General features: G+C 45.2%; 1 protein-coding gene across 1 annotated transcript; it reads left to right on the forward strand.

Moving 5' to 3' along the window:
- Window positions 1-478: 478 nt before the first annotated feature.
- dcaf5 (ddb1 and cul4 associated factor 5) lies at window positions 479-14,502 on the forward strand. Its single transcript, XM_056426051.1, is given in 10 exon segments — window positions 479-889; window positions 1,959-2,102; window positions 2,686-2,722; window positions 2,845-2,984; window positions 5,074-5,203; window positions 6,869-7,082; window positions 9,611-9,677; window positions 10,446-10,573; window positions 12,595-12,900; window positions 12,902-14,502. Coding segments are annotated over 10 exon segments (2,322 nt in total). The 5' UTR covers window positions 479-681; the 3' UTR covers window positions 13,850-14,502.
- Window positions 14,503-16,570: the final 2,068 nt, after the last annotated feature.

Consider the following 16,570-nt stretch of genomic DNA (forward strand, 5'->3'; position numbering starts at 1 on the left):
TAACACTGTGCTTTTGCATGAATGTATGAGTAATGATACTCTAATAACATTATATACAATAATCACACTTAATTTTCCAATACTTACTGTACACACCTGTTAATGCAGTTATTTTTTATTTATAATAGGTATAGGTTTGTAAATAGTTTACAGTGTGCTATTAATACTTTTATTCCAGGATCTAAATACAGTGTTATACCACATAAATACAAATAATGGTGGTGAATGTAGGTGTTTTTTTCATTCAGACCTTTGGCAGTCGCTATTTCCTATCCTCTGAGTTCAGTGAAAGGTGAGAGAGAGAGAGACAGAGAGAGACAGAGAGAGAGAGCATGTGTGTGTCAGGAAAAAAATAAAGCGATTGGAGTCCTGGCCGGTGATGAGTGACAGGCGGGCAGCGAGAGAGACAGAGAGCCTCCACCGGAGCAGGAAGCTGCTTCCCGGGACTGCCGAGAAGACGGAGAGGAGGTACGAACACAACGTCGCCATCTGCGGGGTTTCCACCATCATGTAGCCCGAAACGGAGCAGCGACAGCCGCGTGCCACTCCGACCCGACCACGACGCGACTGGACGTCGAGGGCGCGGCGGCGAATAACGGCAACAAGAAACGAGAGCCGTGTGTTTTATATGTGTTCTCCCCTTCTATTTATTAGCGTCGTTGTCGTTTCCCACGGCTGACCATGAAGGAGCAAGAGGGCTGCGGTATGCGCTCCTCGGTGGGCTTTCTGTCCCGCAGGGAGCTCACCGGGCAGCCGCTCCTGAAGGACGACTTCCAGCGGCGGCGGATGGCCGGCTGCACCAGCCTCTTCAAGAAGGACATGCTCGGCCACTTCGGCTGCGTCAACGCCATTGAGTTCTCCAACAACGGCGGAGAATGGCTCGTGTCCGGTAAGTTGACAAATCCCTCTTCCCCCATCGCCCTCCCACCCCGACACTGTTACGCTGCGTTAGCATGCTAAGCTAGCTTAGCCGTTCTTGCTAGCTAGCTAACGTCAAAACCAACACGCACGCACACACACACACACACACACAAAGCCAGCAGCTCAGAGGGGCAGCAGACCCGGACCCTGACATGGTCCGGGGGCTCCAGAGCCTCGTCACTGCCCCCCCACCACATGCATGTTATCATGGCTGCCAGTCCTGGAACCACAAAGACATGTAGCGCTATGTCCATCATCTGGCCTAGCTTAGTACGACTCGCGTTACCTGAAGCTTTTCATTTCACTTTTCATACATGTCTTTTGATGGGCTTGACTCCACCTGGCCAGGTAACTTAAGTGACATAGTTTAGATGGAGCTCATCAGCCACTTTCATGACTGGGAGGTCAATAAAATGATCATGAAAATGACCCCCTGATCAAGATGTGCACCATGTTCTTTATACAATATATTAACTTTAAATGTCAGCTGTTAACAACTTTATTGACAGACTATAGTGCGGGCGACAACTAAATAATTCACATTAAGCAATAGTTCTTAGATCAATTATCATTTATTCCATGAAATGTCATCATCTTTTGCCACCGTCTCAGGTGATGCCTTCCAATGTCTTGTTTTTGCCAACTGATGGCCCTAAAGGATTATTTTGGTTTTAAAATAAGTCCTCAGTGTCAATATCACAGTAGCGAGTCTCTCAATACTCTGTTAAAAGTTTTTAAAAATGCCAAAAGTATTGGCATTAAAGTATATTTAAAGGACCAAACATAAGTATTTATTATGCACATTATTCTGTCCAATATTAGAAAAAATAACAGCTGTATATTATATTACTGACTAAAGTAGAATAAATATCTACTTGTACTTAAATAAATGTATAGTTACATTCCACCACTGGTTTATAACCATATAAAACCAAACCCGTTGCAACCCGTGACCGAGTCATAGCTCAACACGTTTGGAAACCGCGGCTCTGGACTATTGTGCATGTTTGTAAGTTGTGGATCCGTCTCATCTTCAGGAGGAGACGACCGCCGGGTGCTCCTGTGGCACATGGAACAGTCCATCCATGCTCGATCCAAGCCTCTGAAACTGAAAGGCGAGCACCTGTCCAACATCTTCTGCCTGGCTTTTGACAGCAGCAACACAAGGGTCTTCTCTGGCGGTAAGAGCAAAACTTGCACAACAATGAGGTTTATTCCTCCTCCTTGACCTTTGACCTGAGCAGGTGTTTGTGTGGCTTGTCACTTGTTGGTTAAAGGTAGATCTGATATGACATGAGAAACCTTCAATAGATTGCATCAACAAAGGGAATTCCCTTAATATTAAAAATCAAGTTAAATTAATGTAAAAAGATAAACGAAGGGGCAAGAAAAAAACCTTATTACTTTCTACATCATCAAAAAGCAAAATATTAGATCCGGTAAAATTTTAAATTGTGTATTTAATTGCTCGCAGAACTGTTGTAGATACTTTATTGCACATTAATGACACATTAATGGGAAAATCAGAATCATCTCATGCTCGGGTTGCGAAGTACTTCTGCGTTGCAGTCGTGTGGGGAATGCTGCTCACTGCTAATCGGTCATGCAAATAAGTCGAGAGGAAATTATATAATAACGTTATATCAAGATTTAGTTGACCAACAGCATTTAAAGCACACCCGAAGGCCGAGCTGGTTGTGCTTCATTTTTTTAATCCTGTGCACCGTCACCGTGTGAACCGTTTGTCTCTCTGTTGTTTTGCAGGAAACGATGAGCAGGTGATTCTTCACGATGTGGAGAGGTGAGTAAAACACTCGTTGCCGCGGCATCGGAACGTTTCGCCGCGCTCGCGGCCGCCTGACATTGTGTTTGTGTTTCACATCCTCAAAACAATTGACGTTTGGATGATGGTGGTTCCCACAGAAGGGAGACGCTGAACGTGTTTCTGCACATCGACGCCGTGTACAGCTTGTCGGTCAGTCCGGTCAACGACAACGTGTTTGCCAGCTCGTCCGACGACGGACGCGTCCTCATCTGGGACACCCGCGAGCCGCCGAGCACGGGTAAGCGGAGGAGGCGCGTGAGCTCCTGTGACGATAGTAATCATTTGATATTGGGATGCTGTGTTTCCCCGCTCAGGGCTGCAAGGCATGTAGGATTTAAGCCCTTTGCAAAAGATGAGTCCGATAACTCCGTGGATAGGATTTCGTGTGTGCGCGTGTGCATTAAGAAGTGGTTGTATATACAAATTCTGTTGCCTCAGCCTCCTAAATTTCCTGCACTGGTGGATAAATTAATCGCATTGATTAAATACACTGGATAAATTGTGTAAATGTAGCTTAATTTTATGAAAATGAACTTCTCTAGTGGTCTCAGTGATGGTAAAACACACACACACACTCTTCTCTAAAGGGTTCTCAAACTTTTTGTCTCCTTACAGAAAGGTATTTTTGCCAAAGACCCCCTTATAATCGTAACACTGATTAAGCCAGTGGTTCTCAACCTGTTTTCAGTGATGTAGCCTCTGTGATTTATTTTTACAGCCAAGTACCCCCAAACCAGCGCGTTTTGGGTTGAAAAAACCCCAATATATATATACAATTAAGTTTCTGAACTTACATTTATATTTAATTGAATATTTATTGAATAACAATTTTTAAAGGATAAATTAATATAAATAATTTTTGTATATATTTTGGAAAAAAAGGATAATTTAATTTAACATATTTTGAAAATATATTTTGAAAAAATCTCACGTACCCCCAGGGTTCCACGTACCCCCATTTGAGAACCACTGGATTAAGCTATGCTTACTACCATTTACGCACTTAACTATTTGTATTCTACAATACTATTCTTCAACATGAATGCGTTTGACCTCAAATTAGAAATATTGTTTAGATAACATGTGACAATCCTTTATTCGCCCCTTCGTGGGGAAGTTTGAATGTTAATGCCACTTTTACACCTGATGATTTTACCTAAAATGCATCTGGATTTTTAACCTACATTTCAAGTAATCGATCTTTCAGAAAATGAACAGTAGCAGGTCTGCCACTTTTCTAATAAATCCAGATGTTGTGTTTAAACTTCCCAGTCTCAAGCTGCTTTATCTATAACATAATAAAGTTATCGCTGTGGATCACAATCACACCAGAGATTCTATTAGGCCCAAAGCCAACGTGGATGGGAGAAATGGACACAAAATGTTTGTTTTTAAAATAACGCACATCTGTATATTTTATAATTTATAGCTTTTGCCCCAGATGTTTTTAACCCTCCTCTTACCTTTAGGGTCAATTTGACCCCATTCAATGTTTAATGTCGGTGTTCTTTGGGGTCAATTTGGCCCCAGGCTGTTTTTCACTGTGTCAAACATATAAGAAATATCAACTTTTTAATATATTTAAAGGGATATTTAGGTAGTCAACAAACAAACATGAAGTACCTCACACTTAAACTTGGGAAACAATATTAATTCTAATAATTTCCTGGAGGTTTTAATTGCTGGGGTCAAATTGACCCCGAGGGTAAAATATGTCAGTAAATGTGAAGGTAACAGGAGGGTTAAGGGACACTGCTGGACTGAAAAGGGTGCAAAGTGCCCTCAAGATGAGACTTAATGAGACCTGTTGCTAACTTTTCTTAAAATACAGTGGATCATCTTGCATGAAGTCTACATCCTTCTATTTTTGAAGCCGTCCTTGTGACCGAGCGGGCCTAATAATACATTAAGCAGCAATCAGTATTCCATGTCTGCCAGCAGGCTTTTCATGTCGTTCCGCTACGCCACTCACAAAGATAAACGAGACTAAGCGTCCACGCTCGCAGCTCTGCGAGCTTCTTGTGTGTTGGCATGTATGGTCATATTCATCATGTTCACTGGTGTGTCTGTGTACCAACGTCTCCTAATTAGCACTACAAACACAGCACAGCTGAGGCTGATAAGAAAGTCATTAGTTTTGTCATTCGGTGATTGATGAAAGGTCACCGGATCCTCAAAGTCATTCGGAAACATCCTCTGGACTCCACGAATGTCGGTCAAAAAATAAGCTGACGCTGACATCCCGAGAGCCGTAGCTGTAAAAACAATAACACGAGTGTTAATAATCATGTGCTCATAATTCATTAAACCCCCGTCTCTTCCCGTAGAGCCCTTCTGCCTGGCCAGCTACCCCTCGGCCTTCCACAGCGTGATGTTCAACCCGGTGGAGCCGCGGCTGATCGCCACGGCCAACTCCAAGGAGGGAGTTGGATTGTGGGACATTCGCAAGCCACGCAGGTTAGACTTCCTTTCTTTATTCATCTCCCATATTCTTACGTTTTTTATCTCTCCACCCAGTTTTCAAGAGGAGCTTTAACGGGGCGCTTCCCTGTGGGGAAATGAGCTTTTTATTGCAGCGTCGCTGAGAAATATTACAAGAATGGAAATGATGCACAGAGGACAACAACAATAATTATTCAGAGTTATTAAAGCAGTAAACGCATTTAATTAGTATGGAGTAAAATAGACCAACATAATTGTGAGTTAAATATATTGAAGATCTCTTCACTTTAGTAGTTTGGGAAGTGGCAATACAAATATTTGTTTTTGTGAATTCAGTCACATTGTTATTTTCTTTAGTCGTGTGGGATCAAGACTGCATTTAATCCATTTCACTGTATATTCCAATGGTCATTTCACATGTGTCGTATGTGATTTGTAAATAGTCCGTCTATGAATTGGTTGAATCAAACTAATTTAATGTCCTCATCAGCTCTTGTGACGCACGTGTGTCCCGTCCATATCCACCAGGGGGCGCTGTTGTCACACCGTTAAACTAATCGCCACTGGTCTTCTGCCAACTTCACAAAAAACAAATGGTTTTCTCCCCCCCCCCCCAGTAAAATGACTGCGAAAACACTTGGGCTGAGTGTGTGTTTACATGTGTGTGTGTGTTTACACACACTCCGGTGTGGTTAGGTTCTGGTTTCTAGCTCACAAATGTCCAATAAAAGTCAGCTCTGAGTTATTTCTCCTCCTCTGTTTGCTCTGCCTCTCTGCAGTATGGACATGTTTACAGTTATTACTTAGAAACTCCCTAAATTTACTATTACGTGTTTCTCCTTCTATTTTATTATAGATTTTCCATGACAGACAAACATAAAAAGAGACAATACAAGGGTAAACCAGTAGTAGAGGGATGGAAGGGTCACACTGTTAAATAAGTGTTTCTTTTTGGACTATTTAGTTTCACTATAGCTTCCAGTTAAAGTTTATTTTATATTTATTTTAATGACATACCCATTTCATGAATCATTATAATTTATTGGTGTTTGGTACACGGTGCATTAGTGTCAGACATCATTTAAAAATATGAACATTTCGATTGGAATAAACAAAACAAACAAATTAGGAGTGTTAAAATACGTCGTTAAAGTGTCAGCTGTATATTTATAGTGAAGAGAAATTGAATGGAAACCCTTTAGAAAACCAGTCGGGTTGAACGTTCCCACTCGTCTTCAAACGCTCAGTAATTCTCTCGTTCATTAAAAGGCTGGCGATGTGATCATGTGGTTATGACTGTTTAGTATCATCAATCATAATATTTGAGTTTCAAGTCATCAGGTAAATATTCTACTTGACTTCTCTCAAGGATCATTTGGTAATATCAAACTCATCACTCATTTTTTATGCCACGTTAATTTGGTCCGTTTTTTCCTTTTTCTCTCTCATTTTTTTCCAAAAGTTTATGATTTTCTCCCACTAGAAACTTGAGTTTTCTTGTTAACTGGACATCTGTGTCGTCACAAAGTCTCAATGTACAAGTTTCCAAATACGAACACATGTGGGAATCTGGAGAGAACAACAAGCTCGACTATCTTGGAGATGAGGGCCGCTCATCGCTTTGAGATGTTTTTGCGTAGATGACCCGTCTCCTGACCGTCCTTCCCTCTCGCCTCCCAGCTCGTTGCTCCGGTACGGCGGCAGCATGTCCCTGCAGAGCGCCATGAGCGTCCGCTTCAACAGCACCGGCACCCAGCTGCTGGCGCTGCGCCGCCGCCTGCCGCCCGTCCTCTACGAGCTGCACTCGCGCCTGCCCAGCTTCCAGTTCGACAACCAGGGCTACTTCAACTCCTGCACCATGAAAAGCTGCTGCTTCGCCGGGGACAAGGATCAGGTGGGTCACCCGACGGACCGCCAGTAGAGAGGAGAGAGAGAGAGACGTGGCTCATAAAGGCTTTTTTTTTAAACCCACCGCCCCCCCACACTGACAGGAAAAGATGTCTGGAATGTTCCATTTTTATATTCATGTGCAGCCAAAGAAGCAAAGTCCTCTTCATATGATTGAATATGACTCGAGGGGTTTTATGTGTCGTAACAAACAGCACACAATCTGACTTTGGTGGTTTCATAAAAATGCAAGGAGAAAGAATATTGGAAACATGTGGGACCAATCACAGTAAAAATAGAACGCATTAGTTCCTTCTGTGTAATTGGGTCTAGTCCGTGTTGGAGGAGCGCCAGAAGCCCCTGAACCGGGCCAACGGTTCCCCCCCGTTGGTCCTCCTCAGACGTGACATCACTCTGCAGCCATGTTTACGATTATTCTCAGGTGTCAGTGGAGCTCATGAAGACTAATAAAATGGTTCCTCTGGACAAGGAGGTGGTTACAGAAGTCAGGGCGGCACAGGAAGGCTGCTGGTGGGAATCTGCATTGTTGCGTCTCTCCACTGGTAATAATTCAAGAGTTTAACCTGTTTTGACAACGATTACTGATGTCACCACTGATGGCGCTTTGGGGGTGCAGTTATTGGGATCAGTTGGGGTTTTAAGAGTGATAATCGATCAGTAGTCTGGTGGCTGAATCCTCGGGGAGGTCTAAAAAATGAATGAATGAAAATGAGACGTTCAAATTGCGGCGAAACACACGCTTCTAAAGTATTGCTTTCGTCTGCCATCGTGTTCCGAGCTCTTCGGGGAGGAAGAGAAGCGCCGTGGAAACCGCACGCCTTATTTAATATAAGCAAGAGGCAGACGACAAGGAAAAGGGGGCCGGTGGGTTACTGTTTCCCAAGAAAAACCACAACGTAACACAGGCTGCGATTAGAAAAAAAGAAGATGTTTTTGCTTGTCAACCACGAGCTTTACAGAGCAACAGTTGGCAGATCATTTCTCACACAGAGCCACAGACGGCAGAGGATTGTCTCAGAAAGACGCGAGGGCAGAGGCGCAGAGCGGCAGCGAGCCGCACGGAGACGACGGACTGGGGAAAGGGAGGGAGCCGTGGGTGGAACATTCCTGCTTGACGTGTCCTCTGGGAGCCTGAGGCGGAGCACACACAGGTGGAGTGTTCTCGCGCGCCCCGGAGCCGCCGCCGTACGAGGAACAATCTTCTGATTCTTCATCACGAAGACCCACAAAAAAAACAAAAAAAATACCCCGAAAAAAGTTGAAACCCTCCGAGACCAGAAGAATGTTTACAGAAGAGGAAATTGAAGACATTTGTTTCAATCGGGGGGGGCAAACGACAACGGCACAACAAATTATTCGAAACTCGTCAGAAGTCCACGACGAGGCCTTTTAAAACACAAATGAAATATGATTTGACCCAAAAAAATGTGCCTCCAGATGGTAAAGTGAGGCACCGCAGACACTCCGGTTACATTTAAATGTGCTCGGTGAAAGAAGAGAGTGGAGTGTAAATAAAAAAGGAGGAAAGAAAGGAGAATGAGTATTTGAAGAGAAGAGAACATTCTGGACCTAAATATTTGTCTGTGGATGCTTTTGAAGTCCCGTGGAGACGCAGCATCCGGCCAAACGCTCGTATATGGACGAGTGAAGCCCGCAGCAGACTCTCTCCGTCTGGGAAGCTTTCGCTGTCGCTACGACATCAACGTAAAGATGGACTTTTATTTTGAAATATCTTTATTTTTTGCTCTCTCAAAATGTGTAAATTACCATCAGTCATGTGGATATTATGACTCGGTGGGTAAAGGAAAAATAATCGTCTTAAAGCTGAGAAAATGAAGTCTCATTTAAATGTACATTGTCCTTAAAAATCAGGAAAACACGACGTTTAATCCACACAACAATATTATGATCTGCGATCAGCAATATTGATCTAATATTGGGGATAATTTGTCCAGCTCTAATTCCACCTGTGTGGACCTGTTGAACCCTTTAGTGGAGGAGCATTTAACATCCATGCATTCGCACATCCCCGAAGAGCTTCTTAAAGGAACCCGTGTTCTTAAAAAGAACCGGTTCTTTAGAAGAACACGGTTCTGGGCAGAACCTCAGCCCTTCAGGAGGAACCTTCTGGGGAGCCTCGTTTCTCAGCCCTGTAGGAAGAGACGGACGCTCTGCAGCCGCCTGGTACCTCTATCGGATTTTACTGTCAGTGGAAAAACTTACACACACACACACCACCCCACCCCACTGGCTCTGTCAAATCATACCTTAAACGACAGCTTTAAGTGGAACCATCTGTTTTTAAAGTCTAATCACAGTTCAGACGAGGAGCAGGAGTCGTGTGCGGCTCGGACTGTCACGTCAAGAGACGAAGCGCTGCGATGAGATCTAGTCCCCACCCCCCCGGGGTTTGTGTCTCTGTGTATATTTGATTTCCTCTGCTCTGATGGAGAGTTTTCTCATAAGCAATGGCGCAGACTTAAATCTCTAAACATCCCTCTGCCCCCCCCTCAGTACATCTTGTCTGGGTCGGACGACTTCAACCTCTACATGTGGAGGATCCCAAAGGACCCGGGAGCAGGTGAGTAACTGGATCTCCTGCGCGTGGAAGTACTCTGCCGTGTGGGCCGAGTTGACGTCGGCGTGTTTGTGTTGTTTGTTTGAGTTCACGCCGTTCATCGGGAAGTCTTAAGCATCTTGTTTTTAGGACTGCGTTTTGGAGACTCGTGCCGGGTCGAAGCTTTCCGTGGCGTCAGCCGGGGAGAGCAAAACAAACCCGCCTGACCTCTCGTCTGCACGTTCTCGCTCCAGGAAGAATGATGGATGCCGCCGTGCTCCTTCCGTTGAGCCCAGACTGCTTTGAATATACTTTCCAGCTCGGATATATGACATCAACCTTCTTCTTTTGTTGTCTTCTTAGTCGTGTATAAGTTCTTGCTTGTTCCAAACGGCATCGAGTGGTTCTGGTTCGCTCCACGGCGGCTCACAGAAACCAAATTACTTACTCTGGGAAGAAAATCCCAAAAATGCAGCCGTCCAGGAATGTGGCCGTTTGTAGCTCTGCTGCACACCACCTGACACATTTATGGATTTTATTTTCCCCCGGAGTTACTCACACTGAAAATATGTGCACCGGGGCTATTTGGTGTCAGCTAATAGCACATTATGAGGATTACATTGCCGACGCGTTGCACGGTCTGTTCCGCTCCTCCGAAGCAGGTTAAATAATCCTCTCTGTGCGTGTTTGTTTGAATGGAAACTCGTCACGGACTTGTTGTCTCTGACTCTGAGCTCGCGTGTTTTCTCCGCTACCGTCACATCCAAACTAACCCGGCTTTCTCCCTTCAAGGAGGCGCCGGGCGAGTGGTCAACGGGGCGTTCATGGTCCTGAAGGGTCACCGCTCCATCGTGAACCAGGTCCGCTTCAACCCTCACACCTACATGATCTGCTCCTCGGGCGTGGAGAAAGTCATCAAGGTCAGTGAAGGAATATCTTTGCTGTGTTTCTGGGTGCCCTAAAGGTCCGTTTCAGAGAGTTTAATCTTGTTGTTGTTGTGTATTTTATTCAGTCAATCAAATCAAATACAATACCATATTATTCTACATAATATACAAAACGGAAAGACTGAAAATGTATAGGTAGAAACAAAAAATGCTTATATATTTCTATCCTAAATTAATATCAAATAAATCAGAAAATTAATATCAAATAAAGAAAAAATAACAAAGAAAATTAAAAACAATTAAAAACAATATATATACACACATATATATATGTGTGTGTGTATATATATATATATATAACAAACTTTAATGTTCAGAAGACACATTCTTTTTCTCACACTGTCGGTGTGAATATGCCCGTATTCACGCTCTGCGCCTGTCTCTTTAAGTCTGAGTGGACGGACTATATTTGAGTGAGCCATTGATCTCCGGTGACACGACACAGCAACTGACTGAGCTGCAGCGAGGAATGAAAAAAAAAGATGGATTCCCCCCCGAATGTTGACTGTCGTCTGTCACGGATGACGGTGTGTTCAAAGACTGGGTCACGGGGAAGTACGAGTGGGTCATTAGATTCAGTGTTTCTGAATTCAGACCACAGGCTGCAACATCGGCTTTATTTTGTAGTTTGTAAAAGAAATGATGAATTAAAGCAGTTTATTTTGATCTGTTGACTTCACTAACAACAATCTGACGTTTAAAAAGAACAAAAACACCCGAGTGACTGAGTCACTGTGGGGTCCTGCATGAATAAACCAGGCAGCAGTTTAAGTTGCCTGATTGTTTCAATGTTTTTTGACTGAACTTCATCAGTTTGTTGTTTCGCTTGTTAGTTAATTTAAGAACAATACTGTTTTAATGTGTGATTAGAAAAAAGCAAAAGCCATGGTTACGGTCATGAATTGTTCCCTCTGCCAGGCATAATATAAACATTTAAAATATTTTCCACATATATTTTTCAAAATTAATATTATAAACCGGAAAGAAGTTTCTGCACATTGTGATTTTAAATTGATGGCTTTTTGGTTTTCCGTCTCTTTGCCTCTTAATAACAGAGAAGGGGCCGATTCATTCAATAAAAAGCTTCCAGTCGTTGTTTCTACATGATGGATGACTCGACGCAACCAGCCCGATGCGTCACGCGGGTATCGCGTCGTCATTCCTGTCGCGCTGATAAAGACGGACGCCCTCTCGTTCTCTCTGAGGTCGATGTTATCAGAAAAAAACGTTTCCTGCTTAATTGACGTCATTTAAAACGTGTCCGGAGGTGAAACGGTCCACACGAGAGCATTTTCAGAACGGTAAAATGAGATTCAGCTTCTTCTTTGTCTGCACGGTAACACAATCGCTGCGCTTGGTGCATTTGACGGTCCGCGGTGGAAGGCGATCCGGCTCCAGCTGTTCTGTAACAAGAGCGTATCGATATCAGAGAATCTGTCGGACTCACCTGGCAGGATGCGTACGGTCATGGAAAACCTGGAAAAGTCATGGAATTTTAAAATGGTCATTTCCAGGCCTGGAAAAGTCATGAAAAATACTTAAATCACAAAAGTTTTGGAAAAGTCATGGAAATGTTGGTATATTCACATGAACTTTGAAATAATTAATATAAACAGATGGATTTGCACATAAAGAATAAACATTTATATAAGTGTTTAAAGGAATAAACATGAATAGAAATGTTTATTCTTTTAATCAACTATTCTCATTCGTTTGTTTCATTTAAGGTAAACTGTATGCTTTGGAATTCTCATTTTTTGAACACAAAATTCTCTAAATTGTTCATGTTTATACCGAGATTTCAGTTTGGTCGTGGAAATTTGGTTTAAAGTCCTGGAAAAGTCCTGGAAATCCATTGGTCAACATGTGTAAGAACCCTGCACCTGGGCTCCGCCTCCTTCTTCACGCCTCTGTCCATTTGTCATCCGTCCAGTTCTAAATCTGTCTTTTCCTGTCCTCTCTGTCTCCATCCTCTCCCTCCGTCGTCGTCTCAGATGTGGAGTCCCTACCAGCAGCCCGAGAGCCTCGGCGACCTGGAGGGCCGCGTGGAGGACAAGTCCCGCAGCCTCTACACCCACGAGGAGTACATCAGCCTGGTGCTGAACAGCGGCAGCGGCCTGTCGCACGACTACGTCAGCCAGTCCATCCAGGAGGACCCGCGCATGATGGCGTTCTTCGACTCGCTCGTGCGCCGCGAGATCGAGGGCTGGAGCTCCGACTCCGACAGCGACCTGAGCGAGGAGGCCATCATGCAGCTCCACGCTCGGGGCCGCCGCACCGTGAGGCCCGCGCCGCCGCCGCCCCGCCGCCGCCGCCGCCGCCGATCATCAGAGCGACTCCGACATCTCGTCGTCGGTGTCCTCCTCGCTGGCCGGCCCCGACGCCTCGGGGGGAGAAGAGCCGGCGGGGCCCGAGGAGGAGGCGGAGGAGGAGCGGCCGAGGAGGCGGAGCCGGCTCCAGCGGCACCAGTCCGGCTTCCTGGTGAACGAGGACTCTGACTCCAGCGAGTTCTGGCTGGACCCCGTGCCGCGGCCCCGCTCCCCGAGCCCCAGGGACAACTCCACGCTGTCCAGCTCCTCCTCCTCCTCCTCCAGCTCCAGCAGCGACGACGAGGAGCGCCGCAGCGCCGTGAGGCGGCGCAACGTCGTGAGGCGCCGGCGCGCGCTCGTCGTCTCCAGAGCCGGGGCCCGACCCGCGTCGGGGCGCGCTCTGTTCTCCGCCATGGACTCCTGCAGCTACCCGTCGATCCTCATCGACGAGCTGTCTTCCTCCTCGTCCGCCGAGGCACAGAACTCCCTCAGGCCCGGCGCCGGAGACGAGGACAAATGCCTCAGCCCGTCTGACTTTGTGTGCCTGAGCCCCGTCATGTCCCCCGAGAGCCCCGACGGCGAGGACGGGAGGAACAGGACTGAGCCGGAGAGACGTCCGGCCGCGGCCCGCCGCAGGACCGGAGGACACGCCGACGGCGGCGGCGAGGCTTGCGGCAGCTCGGCGGCGTTGGACGGCGATCCTCCAGACGGACGCGGCCCCGGAGTCAACGGGCGCCACCGGACTGCGGCGCCCTACGTGAGAGGGAACCTCCACGTCTCCTCCGGATCGGAGGAAGAGACTGGCGTCCCGCCTGGAGGCGCCGGGCCGCAGAGAGAGAAAGGCCCGGCGGCGCCCAGCGCCCTGAAACGGACTCGCGTGGGGTCAGAGGAGGTCGAGTCAGGCTCCTCCCCCTCGGGGAAGAAGTTAAAAATATTATGAGGCTGCTTTCTCATCTCGGAAATAAATAATTTGTTAACGGGCGTCATTTAGGAGGTGGTTTTTTAAAATTTTTTAATGGGTTTTTAAAGCTCAGCCTTTTCATTTTGCGTCTCGGCGACATGTGACGCGCCGCAGGAAGTCGTGCTGGAGACCTGAAGGAGCTGGAAGTGCGGGTCAGTTGTTGTTTACCAAAACAAATGAATCGGACAATGTCGTCGCTCTATTGGTCAAACCAAAGATGACAATAAAAGATGGAAGTATGAAAAGCTAAATATTGTTAATAATTTAAGTTTAAAGTAACATTTGTTTTCATGCGGCATTCGCGTCTCTTTCTCTGGCGGCAGTAAGCTCCTCCTCCTCCCGCCGACACGACAACAAACATGGAGGAGGACAAAAGCTTTGCAGCTTCTTAACTTTGACTGTCACACTTTAGATTTTTTCAAGTGATTTTTTGACAGACTGCTTCAGGGTGTCTAAAGAATTGAGTGTGAAATCTTCCGGAGTGCCGTTTGTTTAAGCCGTGCATTGAAATGATGCTTTCAGTGTCTCCGCCATTTGTTTTTGTCTCACTATCCAGCCTCTGGGTACCATGACAAGCCAGTGCTCGCTTTTGTTTCCTTGCAATTAAAGAATAATTTGTTCTCCAGTGACAATACCGCAACTTCTTCCCGGGGCACCGCTGACTCGCAGTAGAGTTTTTGATCCGTGAAATATTGACCGTTTCTGCCGCTGTCTAAATTTTTTGTTGAGTTTATTTCACCGCAGATTCGGGCACTAAACCAAATACTTTTGACAGTTGCCACGGCAACGCAGCTTCAATTCTCCCGTGAAAGGAGTCCGTTCAGCTGGCCGCGATTGCGTCCAGAGGAGAATATTTTATTGACTGATCTGAAAAGCTTTCTTTGCTTTCATAAGGAGACCAGTTGTGTTGGTTATTATCAGCCAGCCACTCCGGATGAAACATAAACATCACTGAGAAATAAACGGATGATTCAGATATCAGAAATAGTTAATGTCCTCTACTGAGGAGAAATGTGTGATTTTAAATTTATATTTAAAGGAGAATGTTGCAGTACCAAACAAGCCGGGCACGATCATGTGATTATGATCCAAATCTGCAGAACAGCCTGTTTAGTTCGATGAAAGATCCTTCAGTTTCAACTTGTACCTCCTTTTGCCTTCTGGCTTCTTTTCCTGTTTTTGTGTTTATAATTTTAACAAGTGGCCTCGAGGCTCGTTGCACCCGACGACCTCTCGGGCGGAGAGGCTGTCAGAAATACAGGAAAACATTATTCTCCAAATCATTTTCAGTAATGTTCGGTGAATTTCCCAATCAGAGACGTCGCCACGACTTTAAATGTCTGATCAGACGACAAAAGGAACTTCTCAGCTGATCAATTATATTTTCTGTAAATATCATCCAGCAACACATTTATCTAAATACTCGTTAAAAAGCTCTCGACACAGTCAGAGAAACTTCTGCTGGATGCATTACAAATCCTCTCTCTATTTATTTATATCACAAAAGTAGTAATAATAAACCTCAAAGCCAATTTGATTATATTAAGTCAAACTAGAACGGGCACTCGGTAGAGCGCATACCTTCGCATATCACAAGATTGGGCATTGAATTATGAACATGTTGGCATTAGTCGCATGCCAATTGGATAAAATGGTAAAAATATTTTAACCTTTTCATGACCGTTGACCCGATCGATCCCAAAATCTAATCAAATGGTCCCCGGATAATAACCAATCATCCCACCAAATTTCATGCGATTCAAGAAGATTTTGACCTTTTCCATGACCTTGACCTTTGACCCGATCGATCCCAAAATCTAATCAAATGGTCCCCGGATAATAACCAATCATCCCACCGAATTTGATGCGATTCGGTTTAATACTTTTTTACTTATGCGAATAACACGCAAGCATACAAATACACAGAGATCAAAACATAACTTTCCGCATTTCCAATGCGAAGGTAATAAATTGCAATTTTCTCTTCAGATACATTTTATGGAGAAAATGGTTGTGCCACTTTTGGGCTTCGTTTACTTTAAAATCACAATGTGTCAAGAATCTCAAGTACATTTCAAAATAAAAGTACACCAAAAAGGAAAAACATTATTCCTAAAAAAAAAAAAAAAGAGACAGGATATTGACCTCATAGGTGCGAGTGCGTCCTTCAGATAACATGACGTCATTCCCATCGGAGGAAGCGGCGACGCCGGTGGAGTCCCGTGTGCCGGCCCGCCCCCTCCAGACGAAGCCGCCTCCCGGAGGGCATTCCGGTGGATCGTCGGAAAAGATTACAAAGAAAGAAAACCGACCGCATGGCATCCCGGCCTCTCGGTAATCTGAGGGCGGGCACGCATGCAGTTGAGGGTTATTGAGTTGTTTGCACTGCTCTCTTGTCAAAAATAATGTCCTCTCCTTAGACACCCTTCATTTCACCTCTGCGCTTCCAGCCGGGGACACGTATTCAAATCGGGATATTGTGTGCTGTGGGCTTGTTTACATTCTGACCGGAGTGCGCCTGCTCGGCTGCTTATAGTTTAATGATTGATGACGGGCTGCACATGCAGAGGTGAACAACGAGAGAGTCGGAGAGTTTCACGGCCGCAACATTAATCAAAAGGATAATTAGAGTTTATTTTTATTTATTCGTCAAATCCCATGAAATAATTAAGAATATATTGGTTACATTAAGAGAGAACC

The sequence above is a fragment of the Pseudoliparis swirei genome, chromosome 11 (assembly GCF_029220125.1).
Source record: "Pseudoliparis swirei isolate HS2019 ecotype Mariana Trench chromosome 11, NWPU_hadal_v1, whole genome shotgun sequence".
NCBI lineage: Eukaryota > Metazoa > Chordata > Actinopteri > Perciformes > Liparidae > Pseudoliparis > Pseudoliparis swirei.